General features: G+C 34.7%; 1 protein-coding gene across 9 annotated transcripts in view; it reads left to right on the top strand.

Moving 5' to 3' along the window:
- Nucleotides 1–25,738, top strand: part of WDFY3 (WD repeat and FYVE domain containing 3) — a 234,280-nt gene that overhangs the window by 170,809 nt on the left and 37,733 nt on the right. For 7 of the 9 annotated variants that reach the window (XM_072810774.1, XM_072810770.1, XM_072810772.1 and 4 more), the window contains 11 exons: nucleotides 1,261–1,488; nucleotides 7,903–7,956; nucleotides 10,506–10,674; nucleotides 12,999–13,162; nucleotides 15,597–15,745; nucleotides 16,849–16,969; nucleotides 18,103–18,188; nucleotides 19,833–19,913; nucleotides 22,987–23,041; nucleotides 23,308–23,427; nucleotides 25,000–25,117. In XM_072810774.1, coding sequence (XP_072666875.1) covers nucleotides 1,261–1,488; nucleotides 7,903–7,956; nucleotides 10,506–10,674; nucleotides 12,999–13,162; nucleotides 15,597–15,745; nucleotides 16,849–16,969; nucleotides 18,103–18,188; nucleotides 19,833–19,913; nucleotides 22,987–23,041; nucleotides 23,308–23,427; nucleotides 25,000–25,117 — 1,345 coding nt within the window. The remainder of the gene's footprint in view (nucleotides 1–1,260; nucleotides 1,489–7,902; nucleotides 7,957–10,505; nucleotides 10,675–12,998; nucleotides 13,163–15,596; nucleotides 15,746–16,848; nucleotides 16,970–18,102; nucleotides 18,189–19,832; nucleotides 19,914–22,986; nucleotides 23,042–23,307; nucleotides 23,428–24,999; nucleotides 25,118–25,738) is intronic. The other 2 variants (XM_072810775.1, XM_072810771.1) reach the window with 1 other exon arrangement.

Raw genomic sequence — 25,738 nt, 5'->3', positions numbered from 1 at the left:
ACAGCTGCTTTGGCCATTGTTTTTAAGATAAAAAGTTTGAATTTTCTAGAGGTAGGTGGTATTAAAAAAAACAAACTGGAAATCACAACTGAGTCCCATTGACATTAGCTACTGACATATTGCAAGTGTTGTTCTTAATAAATTTTAAAATACAAGAAAATCCCTCTCAGAGTTAACAAAGAGATTCTGAAAATATGCATCAAAGTCTCTTAAAATTAAAAAAAAAACAAAAACCTTAAAGTTAAAATAACTTTTTTTATTATAAGCACTTGGGTGATTATGTTGGTAAGAAGTAAATTCAGTAGAATCCTTTTGGTGAATTCATAATTACTCAGCAACTTATCCTAAATATTTTATTTCCAGTGTGGCTGATTTAGATCTATTGAAGGTTTCTGAATGATAAACTGCTAATATTTTATGGGCATTCACTAGCTAGTTGTTATAAGAGAGTCCCCTCCCTACCAGGAACACATAAGTACTATTGTGATATCACGTAATTTTAAGATTATTCATTCAGTAATCTTCTTAGATTGATCTTATATACTTAAATTCTATGAATCATTAGATAAGGTAGTTATAATTTATAATCATCTGCTAAATTTCTATACATCTTGACATATGATAATATAGCAAGTTATACCACTTCATAAATTTTCACTTAAGTAAAATAGTTTGGATCTATCCCAGTGGTCATTTGAAAATGATTTTTCTTTTATTTTTATATGATCATCAAGTTCTTTATCAAAGCTGCATGTTTATATTCTTTACCTAAAATCTTTGGAAATGTTAAGCTTACCAGTAAGCTCAGATGATGGCAGTGTGATCCCATTTACTAGATTTTCTCCTGTGCATGTTCTAGTACCTGTTTTTATAACTTGGAGGTGGCAGGAAGAGAGTCATCCTTAAACTACCATGTTATCTATCAATTTACACTGGACTTAACCATTTCAGTGTATTTTCATAAGTAATATTACCATCTTTCTTGTTTCAGTGTTACTTTGTTCAAGCATACTGCACCCTCTACCTTGTATGTATCTGGTGTTGATGTAAACACTTGGGCCATCCCAAAAATCACACCTTCTCACAGAATTAGCAGGCTGCCGTAACCATAAATAAATGTAACTTTACTTTTATGATATTGACTGAAATGATATATACTGATTTTGTTTCCAAATATTAACTTGGTTTTAAGTTATTTGTAGACTTTTAATGATTACTCCTGCTTTTGCTTGAAAACCAACCTGGACTCCCTCCTCTTAGCGTCAGCAAAATGCCCTGAAGTACGTGACAGAAGAGTGGTGCCAAATCGAGTACGAACTGTTGCGGGAGCGAGGGTTGTGGGGTCCCCCCATCGGTTCCCATCTAGACAAGTGGATGTTGGAGATGACAGAAGGGCCCTGCAGAATGAGGAAAAAAATGGTGCGAAATGATATGTTTTATAACCATTACCCCTATGTGCCAGAAACGGAGCAAGAGACAAATGTGGCGGTGAGTATGCAGAATTAAATGTTGGTAATGGCTCTTCCAAATTTTCTTCTTTTTGGTAGGCATTTTTCTTCTAGGTCAGTTACCTAAAATATCTAATTTCAGGAATGCACTAAACTATATTAAATTCATAATGCAGGGTGGTGGTGGTGGTGGTGGTGGTGGTGGTGGTGATGATGATGATATAATGAAGCAATGCAGCAGTGTAACAGGGAGACTGGTGAAGTGGTTTAGGTTACAGGCTCTGAAGTCAGACTGCCAGGATTTAAAACCTGGCCCTGCCACTTCACTAGCTGGCTGACCTAGGACAGCTGAGATGATCCCTGAAGGTGTTAAAGGCACCCTCAGAAGCTATAGGAGCTGGCCCATCCCTTGGGGAAGGGTCATGGGAGACCCTTCCAAATGGCTAGGACAGGCCATTTGGCCACTTTAGGTGTCTGTGTCCTTGTGTCTCATGTGGAGAAAAACACACCGAGAATAACAGTTCCATCTCAAAAGTTGTTGGGATTAGATTGGTTAAAATCAGTGAAGTACTTATATAGTGCTTATTTTTTGCCAGACACTATTCTAAGTGACTGTTAAGTAAATAAATATTGGCATAAGTAATAATCTTTGAAGAAATACAGAAGACAGCTAAAGAATAATAGCCTGAATATGTAGATCTTTCTATGTCAAGAAACTTCATTACTGATTTCCTCAGGTTTAAAACACAGCCTTTGCCCGTAAGTTTATTTTATTCAGACAAGTCACCCTTCCAAAAGCCTTTACTCAGACTTTTGCACATGACCAGAAGAATTCTGTCTAAGTTGATGATGGTCCAAGAATCATGTTTTTAAGTTCAGGAAAATATATACTCTCCCAATAAAGCTACTACAAGTTCAAAAGAGAAAACACAGGGGTATAAAATCTACTGAATTTAATTCTGAAAATCCTTATAACATTTCTAAATAATAATTCGATTCTTCAGTGTCCAGTAATAATCCTTTGCCTCCAAAATGAAGAATACTTTTGTCTGTAGAAAAGTAATTTTTGTCATAGAATCACAGCTTTGGGAGTTGAGAGGGGGTCTCAACCAGTTATCTTACCCAGCTTCCTAACACTATCATTTTAATGTTTAATCAGTTACAAAGACATTATCTCTGAAGCATTTTACCTGTTTTTGTACCTTGTCTTTGAAATGCAATCTGTATTTCATAATTACAGCACATCTCAATTTATACTAGTCCCATTTCACATGGGTCCGCTGTAATGGACCAGACAGCTCTAGAGAATCCCTGACTTTTAGACCACCGTTTTGTGACTTTCTTTAAATGTATACTCCATTTTGATAAATAAAATTCTTACGTCTCCCTCTAATATCATTTAATTTTTTTGAGGTATCATTTAAAATTTAAAAAATTAATGCTGTGACTTTTAAGAAATATAGTCTGGAAAAGCATATTCTGAGATTCAGGAATCTGACCACACTATGCTTCATTAAGAGAGAAAGGTGACTATCTCTGAAGGGAATGTATCCCAAGCTTTGTTTCACTTTTAGTGTTTAGCTGCCTCTAAGATGAATCTAGTATAAACTCTTACACGCAGTTGGGAACCCAGATCACTGCAAAGACTCATCCACTGAAAATCGTTTTTGGCTTGTTCTTCTTGATGTTTGGTTAATACGATTTTAGAATCTATGAGGTCATACAGTACAAACACCTGCCCAGTGTAGAAGTTTTATTATATTTTATTTAAAAACTGAATTTCAAAACCCTCATGGATTTTAAGTACTTTCACATTGTTGACTTTATTTTTGATTCTGTCAACAATTGAAGAAATTAAGATTTACAAAAGAGGCTTAGAACATGAAACTTCTAATAAATAGTTCAGATTCTATAATGTGAGGGCAGTTTGTATTGTTCCAATGTCTCTTTTTTTTTTCTACCAAAACACTGGCTCTGTTTATTTTGTACTCAGTGATTTCACTTCTGTCCTGATACTTCTAGGACATAGGTCTTAGAGCTGCTAATATATAATTGAGATTTTTCAAGATAGCTTTCTAAAGTCCACTTTTCTCAAAGCTATTCCATTCTGTCAAGAACGTCATACTTGGTACAGCTGTAACTTAAAGCACCATAATTTCTAGTGATACTGCACTATGGGGAAAAAATTAATCCACCCATATTTTGCAGAGTTTTACTAGCAACTACTTTTGTCTGAGCTAACCAGCAATACAGTCTTTAATTCTTAACCTTTTTTCCCCAAATAAATAAGACTTTAAGCTTGTAACAATTTGACAAAATATTTATTTAGTCAACAGTCCTATAAATTGAATCCATTCAAAAATACTAAAATATGAGATAAACATGCTCTCCCAAAAATGTGACCAGCTCACTATTTTTATTTAACTGAGGCATATGTTTTTGAGTTTTTTATTTAACTGAAGTATATTTTTACTTACATAACCATAACATTTTTATATTGTTTATTCCTTTCCTTCTTTACAACAGTGCCATTCACATTATAAAAATATATTTAAACTTCTGTACCAGATAAAAACAAAATAACCTATTTGGAGTTCACACTTACAACCTTAGTAATATTAGCATTTTACGTAAGCAAAAGCGTTCACGAGCCTGAAAAATCTAAACAGACAGTCTCAGAAATAAGTATGCACCATATGGAACTTATTTTTTAACCAGATGGGTTACATATTGGGAAATACAAGACAGTCTAGAAATGTTGGAGATACATTAGCAAAAAAGGAAAGAGCGGGTGGGGAAGGGGAGACTGTTACAGAATGTGGAATCTGTGTGGCTTAGTTCATATGCAAGTCAAGATTGATCTGCTCTGACGAAATTTTCTGAATGACTAATTATTTTGGGTTGCCAGTTCAAAATCCTTGTAAATTTGAAACGCCATTAAATGTCCACTTTTATTTTATGGAATGCGCAATCTGGCAATGTTGAGTGTCAAGAAAATTCCAAAAAGTAGAAGTAACTGTTATCTTACTGTCTTCTATAATAAAATCAAAAAAGAAGATCAAATAAAAGCACAATGAACACAACATGAATACAATTTTCCCAATTTTACAGATGAGGAGTCAAAACCTAGAGAAAGGTCTAGGCACAGCTCCTAAGTAATAGAGTATGACATGAGTATATAGGATGACACTTCCTTAGAAGTTGATTCACTTTTAAATGAGAAGAGATTCCAACCGTTGATGACCTTATCGGTGGACAGTGAATTTCTTCCAGGCAGAAATAGTATACTAGGTTTTGTCTGCCTGATGCTAATAGAGTATCAAGAACTTTATAAATGTTGAATGAGTGGACTACCAGCACTGTTCCTCCCAAAATTAGAGACTTTTTCCATTGCTTTCCAATTCAGCATTCTGTAGAAGTTTCCTAATTCTGAAATTTTTCCACTAAAAAGGGCTGGTAACAAATTATAAAATTTGGGCCTCAAGTATAACTTGGCAGAGGGCTATATAAGAAAAAGGGTGTAAACTTATGAATATGAAATTACTCAGGTGCCTCTTTCCAGGATTTTGAAAGGATCCCGTGGGAAGTGAGGGCTGTTGAAGTTTAAGCTTTCTTTATTAACTTTATAGAAAATCCACCTCTACCCTGAACAATATTCCAGATTACCTCGCAGAGTTAGAGATCTATCACTTCTTCTACTTCTGTTCCTATAAATGTGTTGCCTTCCTTGCCTGCATGTTTATAAAATATAGTCAATATTTTTTGTGCTGTAAGGGGTATGTGCCAACCTAAAAAATGCTTTCAAAGCCTCTTGCTAGGTAAAACAGGCTTTATCTGAGCAAGGACAATTAATTGGTTTAATCTTTTGCCTTATTAAGAATAATTACTGTTTCTAAGTGGCATTTTAATTTTTAGTTCTGTTGCTTAAGCTGAAAGAATACAGCGATGATTAAAATTTATTTTCTTGTTTTAAAATCCTTGATGTATTAGAAATGAATTGAGGGGTTTTTTTTTCCCCTTTGGTCATTAAAGTTTTATTTCTTAAATCTTGATACTGCTATATGCTGTATACAGGATAGCTTACCTAACATTCTAAGTTTTGAACTTTGTTTCTTGATTTTTAAACTGGATGTTTATTTATAGAATATAGACTATATTTTTAGAGTCTCATTTGCCTTAGACATAAATGCTTTGAAAGTTTATCCCCAAAAATTATTTTAATAAAAGCAAGAGTAATAATTTTTGTAATGAGAAAAATTAGATACATGTAGGAACTTATCTATTCTCACATGAAAATAATTCCTCTTTGCACAGTGACTTTCCTTATGGGGTAATTTCCATAACAAAACAGCTATGCTAAATTGCACTGTAATTCTGTATTTTAAGAGGTAATGTCAGTTGCAGATATTGTTAAGATGTGAGCCTTGGATATGATGAAAATATAAAATCCAGTGGCTTTTCAGCAACTGTCTCATTACTCTGAATCCTATGGAAGGAGAATAAGATTCCATATTTTGCCATTATAAAATCATATTTAGGTATAAATACCAGGTTTTAATTCTGTGATCCCCTTATTTTCGTGAATTTATTTTGATGGAATAATAATCTCAAACAAATTAACTATTGTTTGCAAATACCATTGTGCTGAAGACCCCACTGTCTACCTTTTAATCTGGGGCTGCTTGGGACAGAAGGGTAAGCGACTTACTCAAAGTTTCCTTTTCTAATTAAAGGAGTCTCCTGTGACTACCCCTACATATATTTTTTATGTAATATATAGATGTCATGGAACCCATGGAAACTAAGCAGCTCATTCAGGAAATTTCCATTGCTAGCAATATAGAAAAATTTGAAGAGAAAAAAATAATTATTTTCTAGAAATTTTGACTTTGAAAATTTAAGACTTCTGTGTAAATATAATTATAATAATTATAGAATTTTAAGTAAAAGAGAGCTATGATAACACTAAAATTATTAGCATAGCATATCTCTTTACAATTGATTGAATGCTGTGCCTTGTAGTAAAATGAGAGCCCCAGGCAGTGGATCAATGTAAATATGTATTAAACCAGCACTGTACTATATGCTGCAGGGAAAACAAAGAGTGAATGCCAGACCTTTCCCACATTCTGGTTGGGGGGTAAACAGTGGTCATTAAAGTTGCTTTTGACAGCAGTAATAGGTCTATTTTGCTATGTTGGTCTGTCACACATCCAGGAAATTATCTTGTTTTGTTTTGTTTTGTTTTTTAATGAATTTCAGAGAGAATTGCAGAATCAGTACCCTTCACTCCTTCATAATTCCACATGTACATCAGTAGAGTTCAGTCTTTGTAATTCCGTTTTGTTGTCATAAATTTTACATACATTGAAATATACAAATCTTAAGTGTTCCATTATGTGTTCACATCTGTGTGTTTTACACTCGTGTAGCCAAAACCCCTACCAAGATAGAGAACATAGATGTATATTTTAAAGATTATTCTTCATTACAAGGTATGTTTTTAAAAGTTGGGTTTTAAAGAGAAACATTTATTAAAACCATGTGAAGTATTTGAAAGTATGCCCAGTAGTCCAGTGTTTGTTTTGCCTAGGGAGGAAACATTTGTGAAATTATTTTGCCGGTGCATGTTTATGTGGGGAGAAGTACTAGATGTCATCTCCAGATAAAACTGTGAAAAGGAAGAAAAACTGGATTATTCTTGGGTCCGTTATTGCCTGTATATAGCCTGTATATTTAGGTGCCTAAGCAACACAGGACAGCTCAACAGATGTTTTTGCCCTTTTGTTTGATTCGGAGAATGAAATATAAAGCAACCATCTAATACTTTTTAAAGTACTTTTTACCAAAACTTTTGGTCTGGAGGCTGATGACCCAGTCTCCTGCCTTCTGCTTTTAGCTTTTCTGGGGTTATATCTGTGAAAGGAATAAAGAAAGTAGGTCACTGGGCTTTTATGGGAGAATGTTTTTTCCACTAATAAGCACCTCATGTTTTCTGCGGTATGGGGAATTGGAGATAATGGAGTAAACCAGTTACTCCTGTTACAAAACAGATATAGGGATAAGCACAGTGAAAGGTAGGTGGAAGGTAATAGCTAGTATTAGATTCTGTTGTTCAGTTTTCAGTTTTTCCTTTTCAAAGCCATGTGGAGTTGCCTGTCAGTCATCCGTGACTCTGGCCACCTGTGCTGAAATTTTGTCTGTGATTTATAAGTCCTGTTCAGTAGTCTTGAGAATTTTATTGTAGTTTCTACTTTAAAACTACTTTTGATAATAATAAAAAAAGTTACAAGATGCTAAATGATTGTTTCAAACAACATAGGATATCATATTAATTTTCTTTGAGTATGTGCATCTTCCATATTTCATACAATCCTCAAGAAAATTTTATTTTTGTGGTGTTCTTTATGTTGTTTTTTTTCTGATATTTCTATACTTAATACCCTGTTTTCAGTCTGAGGTCCCAAGTAAACAGCCTGAGACACCTGATGATATCATTCCTCAAAAGGTAAAACACAAATTACCATAAGAGAATGCAAAATACTTGCAGTTTTCTTTGTTTGTTTTTGTTTTTTAGTGCATGGTAGACTAGACTAACATAAAAGATTGACTTTCCATTTGTTCTTCCTGTAAGTTCCTTAGAGTTGAAAAGTTGGTGTCACTCATGCTGAGAGGGGTTTTAGTCTTTCTCGGCTTTGTTCTAATTAGCTTTCTAGGGCCTGTGTGCTGCTCACTAACAGGCTGAGTATTCACTGCTTTCACCATAAAATGTATATTGCTTCACATATAAACTAACAAGTTCTGACGCATGTTAGTAATGGGCAGCCTGACACCTTCAACTTTTTTTTTATTTGCTCATTTAATTCTTCCAAATACTAAACAGTGTGTATTTTGAGAATTCAAGGAGTATTCTCTTTTAAAAATTATTTTTCAATCAGAAGGAACTAATGAAAACTAAGAGTATGAATAGATTACTTTTTAAAATACAATTTTAACTTATTTAAGTAGTTAAAATAGTTTTCTCTTTCCAGAATGATTCAGTACATAATTCAGGAAAAAAAAAAAAAAAAAAAAAAGATGTAGTTCTTTAGAATCCAGAAATATACCTCAAAATATTTAGGGAAAAAGACTTATAGTTCCAAGTTGAAGTCAGTAATCAAGTAGATGTCCCACATCTATTAATTCATTGTCTTGCCCATCACTAACTATGCTTTCATCATTTTCAAAATAAACAATTTTGAGTTGAAGATAATTGTTATACCTTGTATAGAAGAAGGGGTATGGTACAAAGTTTACTGCCTTTCTTACATTTCAGAAATATTGCAATATTCTTGTTAGTTTGCTCATCAGATTGGTTCTTCCTTCATTGTAATATGATTTTACCTCATTTTAATACTTTTCTTTGTCATATATTTCAATTTCCATTTCTTGTGTATCATTCCACAGTTAGCTTACAGCGCTTTGGATTCCCTGACTCTGTATCTGAATGTATCTAAATTTAAAAGAAGGGCAGTGTGACTTCAGTTACATAGTTTTTTATCTCAAAATAGTTTCAGTGTTTTAGTCTAAATATTCCAACCAATTGGACACCTGTTTTCCACTTGAATTGGAAATCATTTGTTTAAAATGGTCTTGCTTGAAATAAACATTATTGTGGATAATACATATTGACTATTTGACTTGAAGAGTAGGGCCAATAGAGTATTTTTAATTAGCTATTCTGACTTGGAAAAGAAAACTGAAATAACGTTTAAAAAGTGAAGGGTTCTTTTTTTAAGATTTATTTATTTTAGAGAGAGAGAAAGTGCATGTGAGCAGGGGGGAAAATCTCGAAGAAGAGGGGGAAGGAGAGAAGCTCAAGCGGATTCCCCACTGAGCACCGAGCCAGTGTGGGGCTCAATCTCAAGACCCATGAGATCATGCCCTGAGCCCAAACCAAGAGTGGGGCACTCACCCAACTGACCCAGCCAGGTGCCTCTACAAAGGGAAGGTTTTAAAGCATGTTTAAAACCGCATCCTTTTTTTAATTGTTAAATCCAAAGTCTGGGTCTAATTCTGATCAAGGAACCTGTATACATACTAAATTTTCCCTATGGTTTTACAGTTGTGTAGGACATTTGAGACCTTATTTTTTTTTCATTATTTTATGGTTTTAAGGGGGAAAAGAAAGGTTTAGGTCAGTTGGAAAGTATATTTTTAGGATAAATATTAAATCTGAAAAAGAAATGCTCTTGAATCATATGCCAAAAATTTCAAATCTTTTCTAATGTTTCTAGATAATAAATTTCTTCTTCAAGATGGATATATATATGTGCATAATATATATATTCTGAATATACTCATTTAGTTAGTTTATGGAGCATATTATTTTACACAACAAACAATAGGGATGTCTTAGCAAATTGGAGGTACCAGCTTGGAGGAGCAGGCCAAGCAGAGAGTACCATCTGGCTTAAGATGGTTGATTCTGTGTTGAGTCAGAACTCTCAGAAGGTTTGGGCCATTTCTGGAGCTTTAGTAAGAACTGGAATATGAGGAAGAACACTGCAGTTCTTAGTCTTTACCTCTAAGTATCTGAAGTAACATTGGCACTGATGATTCCAATTGAATGCATTTGCCTTTAGGCCTGACTACTTACCTTATTTGGGATGGAAGCAAAGTTCCAGCCCTTATACAAACCAGACATCCTCTTGCAACTTGATGCTTTCCAAAACTGAGTGTTCTCTTTACTGTCTAGGAAGGTTTCCTAATACATCAGTGAGGCCATATAATACTAACGTGAAAGCGTTATTTGACTAGAGATGATTTATTTCTATTTCAGGAAGAAAAACTGCTAATATTGTTTTTTGATATGTCTGTTTTAAAAGTCAATGCATTTTAAAAATAGAGAAACTTAACCCAGAAGTCTGTGGATTTACTGTGTATAAATGCAGTCTGTTAAAAATCCCTTTAAAAAGGTAACACCTAAAGAAGTCTTGATACCATACTTCCTTTGGGAAGCTTATATTTTAATTCTTGAAAATAATTATTTGAATCCTTTCTTCTGCTATTTCTTAGAAACCCGCTCGATACAGAAGAGCCATAAGTTATGACAGTAAAGAATACTATATGCGACTAGCCTCTGGGAATCCAGCCATTGTCCAAGATGCCATTGTAGAGAGTTCAGAAGGTGAAGCTGCTCAGCAAGAACCAGAGCACGGTGAAGACACTATTGCTAAAGTCAAAGGTCAGCCTTCCTCTTTGATTGAAGTAAAAATCTCTTTGGAGTACTTCTTATATTTGAATTTTTATGAAAATATGAGCTACCATAAAAAGTAGGGTCAATCCTCTAGATAAAAGTATCCATACATATTTTACAGTCTATTCGTAAAGAATCTTAAACAATCTTCTTAAAGATTGTTTTCTGTATCAGAACTAAAGAGACTGGCTCTTTATTGCCTACAGATGGATGGAATGTGCCTTTTTGGCTTGATAAAGTTTTTATTACATTTGGCAGGATTCTCAGTGACACCTGACATTTTAATTTAAGGCCCTGATAACTAAATAAATATTTATAAAATTAAAACAACTACTAAATGTGTTATTACTGCATGTTAGACAACAGTTAAGAAATCATGGTCTTTCTTCCTATGAGCTAAGACACATTATTCCACAACTGTACTTTATGAGATTAGTAAAATACACATGAGATAATTTGGACTTTTTGATTCTGTACTTTTACATATGTGTGCCCTCTCCCCCTTGATATGGATCCTGACAAACCCTACCCAGCCTCAAAGACCGTGGTCAAATCATCCTTCTCTGAAACATTTTCCCACTCTCCTGTCCACAGATACATTTGCCCATTTCCCAAATTTCAGTGATTTTTCACTGATTTCTGTTTTCTAAATTATGAGTTTCTCAGGGGCAGAGATAATTTTTCTTCTCACTTTATGGCTTTTGGCACATGCCTAGCACAAAATGGGGATTCGGTTTCTATTGAAAAAGTAACTCAACCCATTGTTTTAACTCTTTGAAGCCTCTGATCTTGGCATACTCTATAAACAAAGCCTTAGGATATAAATTAAGAACTTTAAGTTAAAAATTAGTTTCAGATCCCATTGATTAAAAAATTGATAATATATGACCATGTCAGCAAAACATACCATTAAAAATTATGACCCATTTCTCTGATTATAATTTTCCTCTTCTCTCTCATGGTGACTGTGACTTATTAAGCATTTCATAATTTATCTAACATTTTAAATAGAATCCTAAAACTTTTAGTAGTGGAGCAAGTTTATAAAAGTCTTCTAGTTTTCTTGACAGTACACCAGCAAAGTTATGGAAATGGATCCAAAGCTATTATTTGAGCATAAGTGAAGGTATAATTCACAGAGTTAGTCAGAGGGCTTGTGTTTGGGTCTTTAGCACTTCGCTTGTCTTGGCCTCATTTTTCTAATTTCACAAATTTTGGTGTCACTACTATGCTATGCAAGGTGTTATAATAGACATAGAATTGGAAGTTTTAATTTATTAAAAATAATGCAATGATATGGGCATCTGACTGGTTCAGTTGGTAAAGCATGGGATTCTTAATCTGGGTTTGTGAGTTCAAACTTCATGTTGGGCATAGAGCTTACTTTTAAAAAATGTAATTATAAGCTGTATCCCCTTATGGATATTCTCAGCAGGATTTCAGCTCTCTTTCTTACTTACATACTCTTTTATATGTGAAAAGAAGGTTCTTAAGGCAAAGAAGAACCTCTGATCTATGTCTTACCTTTTTCAAAATTCTTAGGGCAACTATCATTGGTAGGTGTAACATGACTTTTTTTGGAATAACTAATGAATATTAATTAAATGTGGGATTTAGAGTGTATTTTGAGTGCTTGTCATACTTTGGTATCTCATCAATTGATTTTAATGTCACCTCCTGTGATTATTAATAAAGTTATCAAAATGTAGACAATAGAATGCCTTAATCTGCAAATTAAATGATCTGTCCCTGTATTTTAATCACCTCTGTTCATATATGAACAATCATACTGTTGCTTGTGATATAAGTCTTGAAATAGTCCTCATGGGCCCTCCGAGTAGGTGAGATCTTTTATAATCATATTTATAACTTATTCTCTTTAATTTTGTTTCTGATAGTGATTGATCATTTATTTATGGTATCCCCACAATGACACCTGTCCTTAGCAGTACCGTTCTTACCATCAATTACACTATGCTCTGTTACTATCATCATCTGATACTTATTTAGAATTTACTATTAAGCATGATACTAAGCATGAGTAACTCATTAAGTCCTCCACAACCATCTAAGATAGTGTTTTTGTCCCAGTTTTATAGATGAGAAAGCCAGTTTGGAGAGGCAGATCTTTGTCCAGGGTTATACAATTATTTAACTGTAGAGCCTCTGTCATTAACTACTGCACTGTGTTGCCTCCCTGTACCAATTGAGACTTATCTCAATTTGGAAATGTTAGGAGGGACTGGGAGCCCCAACGGCTTCCCAAATGGCCCCTGCCAAGGTCACAGGGCTCTTGTGTTATGATCCCATAGGTCTGGTCAAGCCTCCTCTGAAACGGTCTCGATCCGCACCTGATGGGGGAGATGAGGAGAGCCAGGAGCAGCTACAAGACCAGATTGCAGAGGGCAGCTCTATAGAGGAGGAGGAGAAAACGGATAATGCCACCCTGCTACGCCTACTGGAGGAAGGAGAAAAGGTACTGTGCTTCTAAAAAAGTAAGGATTACATTGAAGTAACTCATTTGCATTTTACAACAGGAACCTGATAGGATATTTACTTGGTGGCAGAAGATAAATATTTTCCTCTCTATAATGAAATACCGTGTGAAGAGTAAGCAATATTTTGGTTTCAGTACTCTACATGTCCTGGTTTCAGGATTTTTGACCTGTCTGAACATACTAAACCCACACGGAACCCAAAATTTCATGAGACACAATATTAACACTGCATTCCTAGTTCATTCTATCTCTGTACCCTTTATTAGACTGTAATTCTTGCTGTAATTCTCTATTTTAGATCATGCACACCATTCACTAATCTGGTCTTGTCTTTTTTTCTACACCTGCATAGTTCCATGAACCATCTACAGGCAGCTTCAGCCTATCTGTACTGTCATTCATTCTCAGGGTTGTATTTAAGCCCTGTTCTCCTTCACTCACAGAAGACTACCCTACCTTTCTGTTTCCCTCTCCGCCAACCTGTTCGGGCTCTGCCTTATAAGCCAAGGCCCCTGCAGCACCTGTATCTGGCAATTCACTACATCCATAATGCTATTTCTTTACTCTGTGCTTTTAGTCACTGTGTTTTTTGCCAGGATGCCCCTCTCTCCATCACTTGCATAATCTCTATCCTAGGAACTCCCCACTGGGTACAGTCTCATTTCTCAAGATCTCTTGAGTAAATAAAAGAATAATTAAGTAAATGAAGGAATGAATTAATTAATGTGCTGAATCACCTTTTTAAAAGAATGTTCTTTTTGCCTCTCATATTAGATCTTTGTTGTAACCTTTTTAATCTTACCCACTAAGATATAGCTAGAATTTAGGGGTTAATTTTAAAAAATCTCTTTGAATATACAGCTCAATTAATCTTGAATGAAAAATTTTTTTAAGATTTTATTTATTCATGAGAGACACAGAGAGAAAGGCATAGACATAGGCAGAGGGAGAAACAGGCTCCCTGCAAGGAGCCTGATGTGGGACTCAATCCCAGGACCTAGAATCACAACCTGAGCCAAAGGCAGATGCTCAACCACTGTGCCACCCAGGTGCCTGAATGAAAATATTTTTAAAAGACACATAATTTTAAAAGTACATTACATCTGATGGAAGCATAAGAGAAGCTTCTGAAGTCCTGGGAATGTTCTATATCTTAATCCAAATGCTGGCTGCATCATATTTTTAGCATTTGAAAATTCATCAAGCTGTGCACTTACAGAAAACATTTTTGTGTTTGTGTATTACACAATAGAATTATTTTTAAAATATCAGTGTTTTTCCTATAACATTCTACGTTTTTATGTAGTACAGATGTGATGAAAATGAATACATTTGTGTATTTTACTGTTTTCTAATGCTGTCATTTCTTAAACTTTTAATCTCATGAGTACATTTTTTAAGTTTGAGTACTGCAGGAAGTGTATTCAGACTAACATTTCTTTGACTCTAGTTTAGTTGCTGATATTTTTTTCCGTGACTCATGTTGAACTAAGTTTAAGCAAGAAATAGTTTTTAGGTAAGAAAAACTAGATCCTGCCTGTTGGAAAGAAAACAATACTTACATTGAGAGATTAAGCAACTCTTTCTTCCTCTGAGGAAAATACCACCTCTGCCAAGTTTGGCTTTTTACAATGGCACAGCAGTCTGCCAGGCAAGCAGGACCCCAGGTGGGGAGCAAATAGGGACAAATGTGTCACAGTCCCGGTCCCTGGAGCTGTTGTGGAAATAGACAAAATTGAGCTGTGTGAAGAGAAGGCAGCCAACGGTTTCTAACATGGTCACGTACATTACCTTAGTAACTCTCACAACGTGCCAGACTGTATCTGAAATTCACAGAGGAAGACACAGAGGCCCAAAGAAATTAAGAAACTTGGCTAAATCCACAACTAAGTGACAGCATTGGGAATACACTCAGGTTTGTCAGACTCAGCAGACCTGTTTTCACTCTTGCCTCACCAAGGGCATGATCCTAATCTTACATATACGCTTCAGTCCTCTTTTTTTCCTGCCAAGTTTATTGTCTCTGTCTCTTTCCTTATCTAACTTGTTCATCGCTTCTAGAGCCTAGTTAGTACACATGTCCCTGGCACCCAGTGAGTACTCTGTGAATAGTGGGAGAAGTGAGTTAGATGGATAGGTGTATGGATGTGAATAAAATGGTTGTCTCCTTTTACTAAATTCAACTGCAAATCAGATGGCAGTTTTAGCTGACTCTTTTTAACATGCTTAAACTCAGGTTTAATACGCTTAGCTCAGGGGATACCATAACAGACTACATCTTGGTAAAATCCTGTGTGCCCGTTAAATCCACATTTCGTTATATCAAAAAAATTATCAGGGTTTTTGTTAACTATATTAATAAACATTTATGGTTTTCTTTTTTTTTTTTTTTTTTTATGGTTTTCTTTATAGATTCAACACATGTACCGCTGTGCTCGGGTCCAGGGCCTAGATACCAGTGAGGGGCTACTTCTTTTTGGTAAAGAGCATTTTTATGTGATTGATGGATTTACAATGACAGCAACCAGGGAAATAAGAGATATTGAAACCTTACCTCCAAAGTAAGTAAATGAATGAAGAGACACAAAGTGCAGCTATCTTGAGAAAGCAATCTAATTATATAGTCCTGTTTTAATACAAAAATTGTGTTTTAAGAATGTTATCTTTTAGTTTGTGTGTCACTAAATATTCACAAGGGTAATAGTTATTTCAAGGTAAGAAAACATTTGTCTTATTTATCAAAATGAAAATTAAATAAAATTTTTTGTTATGCATTAATAGCATTAGACCCAAATTCCTTATATTATGATCTGCATATTTATAAATTTATTCAGAATTTGCAAACTGTTGTTTTTAAATTTTAGTACAAACACAGTTACAGGGAAAATGCAGGTAACTACACAACTCTCTTACAAATGGTGGAAGAGTGTCCATGTCCTCTGAGTACTCTTGAAGCAGTGACTGAAGCACAGGCAGGAATTAACTGACTTTTATCTATCTTCCTTTTCTTCTGCTGGTCCTGTGATGGGATGATAGTGGGTAACAAAAATCCAGGAGACAGACAAAGCCAGAAGGAAGACAGAAAGCTTACAGCTTACAAAGTCAACATGCTCTTCTCTCTAACATTTTGAATACCTAACTGCCAAATATAGACGTGGCCTCTGGGGTCCATTCCTAGAAGATGTTTCGAATACTGAACTATCAGCAACAGTTAGGGCCATATTATGACTTCCAGTGGCCCCTTACTCCATATAAAAATACTAAAAATTATATTTTGTGACTGTGTTGTTTAAAGATAATATATTCATATTATATGTTAAACCATTTTTTCTACCAAAAAATTGTTTTTTCTTCTAATTTCAAAAAAAATTAAAACATTTTCTTGGGTGCCTAAAAGAATGTGGGCCTATGCACTATACTGGCTGTGTCTCTTAGATAAGTTAGCCCTGAGAGTGACAGTGGGATTTTTTAAAAATTAATCAAAGAGGGCTCTTTGCTGAGTAGTTGATACATTATTCTCTTAAACATTTTTTTTTGAACTCCATATTCTGATGTATTGTTCCCTGGTTTTACTCATAGGTTGAAAATAACACACCCTTTGTTGAACAGTGAATTTATCTCTTGCTGTGCTTCTGTTTATCTTTTTTCTCTTGGCTGCCTATAGTATGCATGAGCCAATTATCCCCAGAGGAGCCAGGCAAGGCCCCAGTCAGCTCAAGAGAACATGCAGCATTTTTGCATATGAAGATATCAAGGAAGTACATAAAAGGAGGTATCTCCTACAGGTGAGTTGATTTAGTAGTACTAAACATCTTGTCATCTTCCTTTTTTCAGAGGATGTATTATTTTAAAACTCATATTTGCCTTTATAGGATCTACACTATCTCTTACAGTATTTCCTCAGATGATTTTATAATAGACAAACTCACATCACATGGGTGCACGACGCTCTATAATACATCTCTCTATTTATTTATTTATTTAAAAGATTTTATTTATTTATTCATGAGAATATATAGAGAGGAGCGAGAGTGAGAGAGAAAGAGGCAGAGATACAGGCAGAAGGAGAAGCAGGCTCCATGCAGGGAGCCCGACATGGGACTCGATCCCAGGTCTCAAGGATCACGCCCTGGGCTGAAGGCAGCGCCAAACCACTGAGCCACCTGGGCTGCCCTCTCTTTTTTTTTTAAACACAGCCTAAAACTTGAGTAATATCCACCTTTCCCTATAGCATCCAAATCAACATATATTATCTTTTAATATAAAAATTGCATCTTCACTATAATTTTTCTAAATTATAGTTTTATAATTATCTTACCATTAGGGACACCTGGGTGGCTCGTGGTTGAGCGTCTGCTTTTGGCTCAGGGCATGATCCCGAATCCCAGGATCGAGTGCTACATGGGACTCCCTGCATGGAGTCTGTTTCTCCTCCCTCTGCCTGTGCCTCTGCCTCTCTCTCTCTGTGTCTCTCATGAATAAATAAATAAAATCTTTAAAAAAATTATCTTACTATTCTATTAAAGATTTTAGAAACAAAAATTGAACAGAGTACATGGGCTTTTTTTTTTTTTTTTTTTTAAGATTTTATTTATTTATTCATGAGAGACAGAGAGAGAGAGAGGCAGAGACACAGGCAGAGGGAGAAGCAGGCTCCATGCAGGGAGGCTGATATGGGACTCAATCCCGGGACTCCAGGATCACACCCTGAGCCGAGGGCAGACGCTCAACCACTGAGCCACCCAGGAGTCCCACATTGGCTTTGTTTATTTTGCAATTTAATCTGCTGGGAATTCATGACTCTAAAAATGTTCTTTAAAAAGTTAATTTCTTCAACATTATAGATATTCATAGTGGAAAAGTTAATAAATAACCTTGTTTGTGTTTTTCGTAATGTTTTTCTCTTTGATCATTTCAGCCTATTGCTGTGGAGGTTTTCTCTGGAGATGGACGCAATTACCTCCTTGCTTTTCAAAAAGGAATTAGAAATAAAGTCTATCAAAGGTATTATTTATTAGGAATACTTGATAATGCTATCATGGGCAGGGGTGAAGGAAAACAGCACCAGATAAGCTAGTTTTTTAAAGTCTAGGCTTTTGAGATCAGTGAGTAAACTTCTTTGAAGAAAATACTTGTTTCATTTTTGCCAACCTCTTGAAATATGATTCTTCTAATTAGCTTTTAAAATGATGCTATTCTGAAAAAAAAAATAATAAATAAAATGATGCTATTCTGTTTTAAAATACCATTTATCTTTCTGGTCACTATAGTAGATGCCATCACTTTTATCACTGAGTCCCGTGTCTTTAAATATAAAAGAATGGTGAAACTGTAGCGTAAAAAATAATATTTCTGGTTCAAAATAGGCTTCTTTCCTATTTACCAAAAAAGAAAACAGTGCCATTCCTTGCATTGCATGCATTGCATTGAATGCAGAGACTGAGTTGACTTAGAAATTATAATTATATGAGACTTTCTCTGGCCTTCAAAGGGAGGTTGTGACTTTAAAAAGTAGCATAGCCAAATAAAAGCAGTTAATCTAACTTAATCACCATATTTTACTTTTGATAAGCTCTATTTAAAATCTGCCTTGTAAAAGAAAAGCAGTTATGTATGCATGGTGCTTGAAAATATCTGTTGCATGTATGTATAATGAGGCTTTTATGAACTGATCACAGATATGAGAGACCTTCTCTTATTCTTTGAAGGTTATTACAGATCCTAGCAAGTCCTCTGCTAAGGGAAGTTTTATATTTCACCGTACTTCTATAAGGAATGTCTGATGCCAAGCAACATTGCTTATCATTGCAGTACAGTAATACTACCTGTGACCAAAGGGAAATGAGGGTAGTTCTTAAAGTGCATGGTGATTGGTAATCCAAAACTCTTTTCACTGTGGGAAATAATAAAGTGACTGAGATTTTAGTTATCTATCTTGTCCACTTCTAAAGACAATGTTTTCGATGCTAGGAAATTATTTGCTCTTATAATTAGCAGCTGCTACAAGGAGATGAGTTTGTCTTTCCCTGAGAAATTTCTGTTAAAGTGCCAAGGTCAGGATTCACGTCTATTCTGAGAATTTTCCTATAATTCTCTTCTGCCTTTAAAATATTTATGTTGACATTGTGAGCAACTCTGAAGAGGTACAAGCATCACATAAAGTTGCTTTTTCTTGTATGTATCTTGTATCTTGTATCTTTATTTGTTTAGTGTTGTCCCTGTTCTGTCATTTGTTTAGTTATCATTGTTACTTGCTATCATGTGAATATTTAGCTGTTAGTCACTCTTCAGGACTTGATTAAGTTGACTCAGTTTCTGTGAATCAGTGTGGCAAGGCTTTTTCTTCCAGTACTATGACAGCATATTTAAAATCCAGAATGAAAAAAAATTAAAAAATAAAAAAAATAAAATAAAATAAAATAAATAAAATCCAGAATGATAGATTTTGCTGTGAACCTTTATATTTGGCTTCAGAAGCTATCATCTGACCCTTTTTTATAAGAGTATTCCAGTTTTTGTGTATTTCCTTTGCCTGGGTAGTGGAGGGGTAAATGCAACAGTTGAGGTCTGAAGAATCCCTTCTGAGGCTCCCATTCAGTCCTGACTTTCACTTCATTTCCAATTTTATGCTATTTTTAAATTTTCCAGGTTTTTGGCTGTAGTGCCATCTCTAACTGACAGTTCAGAGTCTGTGTCTGGGCAACGACCGAACACCAGTGTGGAGCAGGGGTAGGTTGTTTGCTTCTTGCATCTTAGTTTAATAGTGAAATTAGGATGGTTTGCATCTGCATTGTATTATTTAATTTTTTTAACATTTATGTATTTTATTTTTTAAATTTTATTTAATTCAATTAATTAACCTCTATTATTGATTTCAGGAGTAGAGGTCAGTGATTCATCATTCTTATATAATACTCAGTGCTCATTACATCATGTGGCCTCTTTATTGTCCATCACCCAGTTACTCCATCCTCCCACCCCGATCCCCTCCAGCAACCCTCAATTTGTCTCTTATGGTTTTTCTGCCTCTCTGATTTTGTCTTATTTTTCCTCTCTTCCTCTGTGATCCTGTTTTGTTTCTTAAATTCTACATATGCATGAGATCATATGACAATTGTCTTTCTCTGATTGACTTATTCTGTTTAGTATAATATCCTCTAGTTCCATCCACGTCATTGCAAATGGCAATATTTTTTTGATGGCTGAGTAGTATTCCATTGTGTGTGTGTGTGTGTGTGTGTGTGTGTGTGTGTGTATACACACCACATCTTCTTTATCCATTCATCTGTCGATGGACATCTGGGGTCTTTCCATAGTTTGGCTATTATAGACATTGCCCTTACCAACAGAATGGGAGAAGTTATTTAATATTTTTAATGAGTGTTTTCCCCTCCTAGTGGTTGTACAAAATGTTTTAAATACTGAAAACTTAAAAGGAAAAAGACATGGTATGCATGATTGCTCCTGTCAGATCAGCACTCCCAGTTTGATCGATTTCCTTGAGTCTTTTAAACAGGCATATGGTCCTGTGTGTATAATTGAGTTCATACTCTAAACACAGATTTTTATTTGCTTCTTCCATTCGGTGTTGTATGTAACTATTTCCCCTTGCATTTAAAAAAAAATTCTTCAGAAATATTACTTTTATTTACTACCTATTCATTGTATGTATAAAGCATTGTCTTACTTTTGGATACTTCATCTTTGTCAAATTTCCTTGTTCTAATAATACAAATGTGATTGCTCATTATTTTTTTAAGGTAAAATTCCCTTCATAAAAAAATGTGTATGAATCTTAAGGCTTTTGATATACAAAACCAACTTGATTTCCATAAAAATTATACATGTTTATATTCCACCACTAGTGGATAAGTTAACTTCTCTCAGTAGATGCTTGCCAGCTTTTTATACTTATCTTATTTTTATTGATTTTATAAAATGCTTTCTCATTTTTAGATGCACATTTATCTTACTAATTTTGATCTCTGTAATATTTGTTAGCCCTTTAAAATCCTCATTTTGAATTATGTGTAACTTCATCTATTTTTTCCTGAGTTCTTTTTTATTGTTGGTGGTGGTGATTTGACTTTCCTTTTTAATTGAGATACAATTGACATATAATTATAGTAGTTTCAGGTATACAACATAATGATATGATATTTGTGTAATTGAGAAAGATGATCACGATAAGTCTACTTGACATCTCCTCTGAGTTCTTATTATCATTTTGTATGGGATTTTTCTATAATAATATATTACTCTGTCGCTTATTATATTTGTTGAAAATTGCCCAGTCTTCTCTTAATTTTGTTTTTTAACATTTACATTTAAACTTTTGTTTTTAGGTGTTCAAACCTATCAGTGGTTCCTTTATGCTCATTTCACCTGCTTTTAGTCTTAGAAAGTCCTTCTGGATGATCTAGCCATTTCAAGAATCCATTTATAGTCGTTCAGGAACGGGTAGCCATTTATAATTCATTGGAAAAGAAGCAGTGCTTTTGGGCTACAAATGATTGCAACATGCAAGAAAATGACTTAAAATTTTACTGGGGATTCTGTAATTTGTAAATAAAATTTTATTCCAGTCTGTGTGCATCTAACTCTATTAAATTGTGTGTTTCTCTTTTAAATTGTTGCTTTCTTTTTCTTTAGCTGAGGTTTAGCCAATACAAATGCTAAATATGTGCTTTTGTTAACCTCAGATCATGTTCTATTCCTAACCATTTGTATTAAGATAAATAACAGGAAATAATAGGTCCCTTTACAGCACATTGAACCTTTTTTTTCTACTTGTAATTAAGTTGCCAGTACTTTCACCTGCTTAGATAATCTTCAACTTGTTATTTTATTATTCTTGCTACTTTCTGTGCTGAGTTGGCAGTTCTTAAAGATCTGTTAAAAAGCTCAAAGGCAAGAAGCAGAAATTCATTTCCAGCTTAATCTTTTCAGTTGTTCCCTTTCTTATAAAGTTGAGGAATCAACATAGCTCTTTTTCCAGGGAGAGTTCCTGTACATTCAGTTTGCCTGATGGAAACTCAATAGAAGTAGAAAGTATTACCTGTACTATTGAGCTGGAAATGTTTAAGAACTAAGGTTGATAAATCTGTTGATTTCCTTTCATACAATAAAATACATAGTTCAGTACTTTCCAGTGGATTCAGTGAGCAATTCACAATCTTCGAATCATTAATTACTAATATTATAAAGCTGTTAAACCTTAAAAAGAGTTTTATAGCATTCTAAGAACATCTGATATCCCAAAAAGTCCATAACTTCAAATGACCTAAAAAGCAATGGCTTTATTGTCATAAAATATTCATATTTTTATTCACTCTTCAACATCTCTTTTAGGAAATGTGCTGTGTATACTATTTCAATTATTCTGATTTAATGTCTTTGAATTTGTTTACATATAGACCACTGTAAAAGGTGGACAGTTGAACTAGGTCATTGTTTTTCAAACTCCTGCTGTAACCCATAGTAAAAGTATACTTTGTTTACATTACATTTCAGAACCCACAAACTGAGTTACAAATACTAACAGAAGGTTGACTGGAAATACTTTCCCTTACTGTGTGTGGTACCCTTCTGTGTTCTGTATTTTCTTCAGTTTAATTCCATGTTATTTCATATTTTTGAATGTTGATTACAACACACTAAGCTGATTTCATGACCCATTTGTAATAGGTCTTCCATAGTTTGAAAAATTCCCGGACCAGATGATTTAAATTTTTCACCTTGATTATTACTCAGATTTAAAATTATATTGCCTATAATTTATTTAATTATTTCTTGTTTTTAGATCTGGGTTGCTTAGCACTTTGGTTGGAGAGAAGTCTGTGACTCAAAGATGGGAGGTAGGCTTAATGAAAATATAAGCTCCGTTCATAATTTGTAGTTAGATGCACTTCAACAGTTAAAAGCACTTCAACAATCTGTAAATTACGTATATTAAAAAAAAAACCTTTGGTTTCTGTTCTTTTTGGGAGAAACAAATGTCTTGTTGTCTTGAAATCTGTAAGAAAGAAACTGACTTTTACCTCATTTTGCATAAAATTTTGTTTTAAAGTGAACGTAGTAGTAATAATTGTCCTGAAATGAACCTTTATTTATATTTCCCAAGAGAGGTGAAATCAGCAACTTCCAGTATTTGATGCACTTGAACACTTTGGCTGGCAGATCGTATAATGATCTCATGCAGTATCCTGTCTTCCCCTGGATCCTTGCAGATTACGACTCAGAGGTAAATCTCAAAACATTTTATGTAAGTGGAACACATTTTCAGAAGTAATTAAGAGGTACTTAAATTGCTTGAATGTTTTACTTGCTTTATTATTTATAATTTAATTTATACTATAATTTATGATTTTTATAATTTAAAGTTCTTAACAGGCACTTATTTTAAGAAGATGAGAAGAGTTTTAGCTTGAACTTGTACAAAATTTAGATCACTGACCAATATTTTAAATATTTATAATATCTATTTTGTTTTCTTAAGAGCTAGTTAATTTGTATCCCCTGGTAGGTGTCCCTCTGTCCTCTACACTGCAGCCAGTTTTAGAAACACTACTGTAACTAAGTCATCGCTCTGTTTAAAATTACTCAGTGAATGATCATCACAACTTGAAAAGAATTTAGAAACCTCAGCACAGCACCCTTCACAAAGTAGCTCTTACACATATATCCGTTGAGCACAAAGAAACAGTCCCGGATCTCTCCATTCCCAACCACTAGAACGGGTCCATAAATCGCATACAATTAATGTTTGTTAAATTAACCAAAAAAGTATTAATGAGGGATTTTGCATATAGATTTTGAGAAGACAGATTTATAATTAACTTGACTTATATTCATGGAAGTAGATTAATTTAAAGTACAAGTTTGGGCACTCCAGGTGGCTCAGCAGTTTAGCGCTGCCTTCAGCTCAGGGCCTGATCCTGGAGACCTGGGATCGAGTCCCATGTCAGGCTCCCTGCATGGAGCCTGCTTCTCCCTCTGCCTGTGTTTCTGCCTCTCTCTCTTTCTCTCTCTCTTTCTCTCTTTCTCTCTTTCTGTGTCTCTCATGAATAAATAAATAAAATTTTAAAAAATAAAGTACAAATTTGACAGAATTGATTGGTCGTGCTGCCCTTGAAAGGACACAGATTAAATATCCCCCTGGTACATATTTCAGATTTTTACTTTGGAAACCTCCAGTGGTAAATTTTGGTTCTAAGTATATGGATTAGGTCAGTTAGAAATGAACTTTTAAAATAATTGGTGGTAGATGAAAGATTCCATCTCATTTGGAAGTCCCATGGTCTAGTATGATGACTTTCAGAGGTGAACGAGTTACCAAGTGCTCTAGTTTATTTCACTTTCTGATCACCTCTAAGAAGAGAATACTGAGAAGTGACATCAGGGTGAAATGGGGGAGGAGAGGAAGAGAACAGAAAAGGAGACTTGGTACTCCAGTTGCATGGGTGATGGAGGATAAAGATGAATTAGGGCTCCTCTGTCAAGTCTCCTGCCATGTTCTTGCCAAGACTGGGAAGGATTTTCTCTTATTCCTCATCTCCAACCTGGATCCTGAGTGTCTTCTATAAATACTTAATTTCTTAAGTAGTTGCTTCAAACTTAATCAGTTAACAAACTGCCTCGTGCCTGTCTGTAAAATATGGATAACCAGCAGGTACAAGGCATTGTTTTGGAGTCCCTTCTGCCCAGTGTAACCACAAATATTTATAAATCATTGTCTGCTATGGCTACTGTATCTTCACTGGCAAGAATGAAAAGTGTAGAGTAATTTGGAATTGGATTTCATTTTGTATTTTAGGAGGTGGATCTGACTAATCCCAAGACATTTAGAAACCTGGCTAAGCCAATGGGAGCACAGACAGATGAACGATTAGCTCAATATAAGAAGCGGTATAAAGACTGGGAAGATCCTAATGGTAAGTAACTTTTCTAGTCATTGAACTTTGTACCTTAGTTTCACATGTAAGCCATGATTTAGTGGCCTGACGTCCTTGTATCTTTCCCCAAATTGCTTATATATCATGACATCTATATAGGTTACATATTCACACATATATACAGCTATCAGATTTAACATGCCACCGAATGGCCCTGCTTAGAAGGCGTGTTTTAGGTGGCTTATCAGGTACTGGCAGAAAACTAAGTGTCTACTTTGTGTAGGTTAGAAATTTCCCATCAGCTAATCTGCTTTTATTTCTAATCATATTTAAACCAGGAACTACGGGCAGCCCGGGTGGCTCAGTGGTTTAGCGCCACCTTCAGCCCAGGGCTTGATCCTAGAGACCCAGGATCGAGTCCCACGTCGGGCTTCCTGTGTGGAGCCTGCTTCTCCCTCTGCCTCTGTCTTTGCCTCTGTTTGTGTGTGTCTCTCATGAATAAATAAATAAAATCTTTAAAAAATATATATATATACCAGGAACTACAGTTTCCTTAATTAAACTGTCTTCTAATTTTATTGAGGCATTTTTTGGCATCCTTTTACTTTAACAACAACAACAGTAATAATAATAATAATAATAATAATAATAATAGATTAC

The sequence above is a fragment of the Canis lupus genome, chromosome 33, assembly GCF_048164855.1.
Source record: "Canis lupus baileyi chromosome 33, mCanLup2.hap1, whole genome shotgun sequence".
NCBI classification, from domain to species: Eukaryota; Metazoa; Chordata; class Mammalia; order Carnivora; family Canidae; genus Canis; species Canis lupus.
The sequence above is the reverse complement of the archived record's forward strand: the minus strand, read 5'-3'. Positions and strand labels throughout refer to the sequence as shown.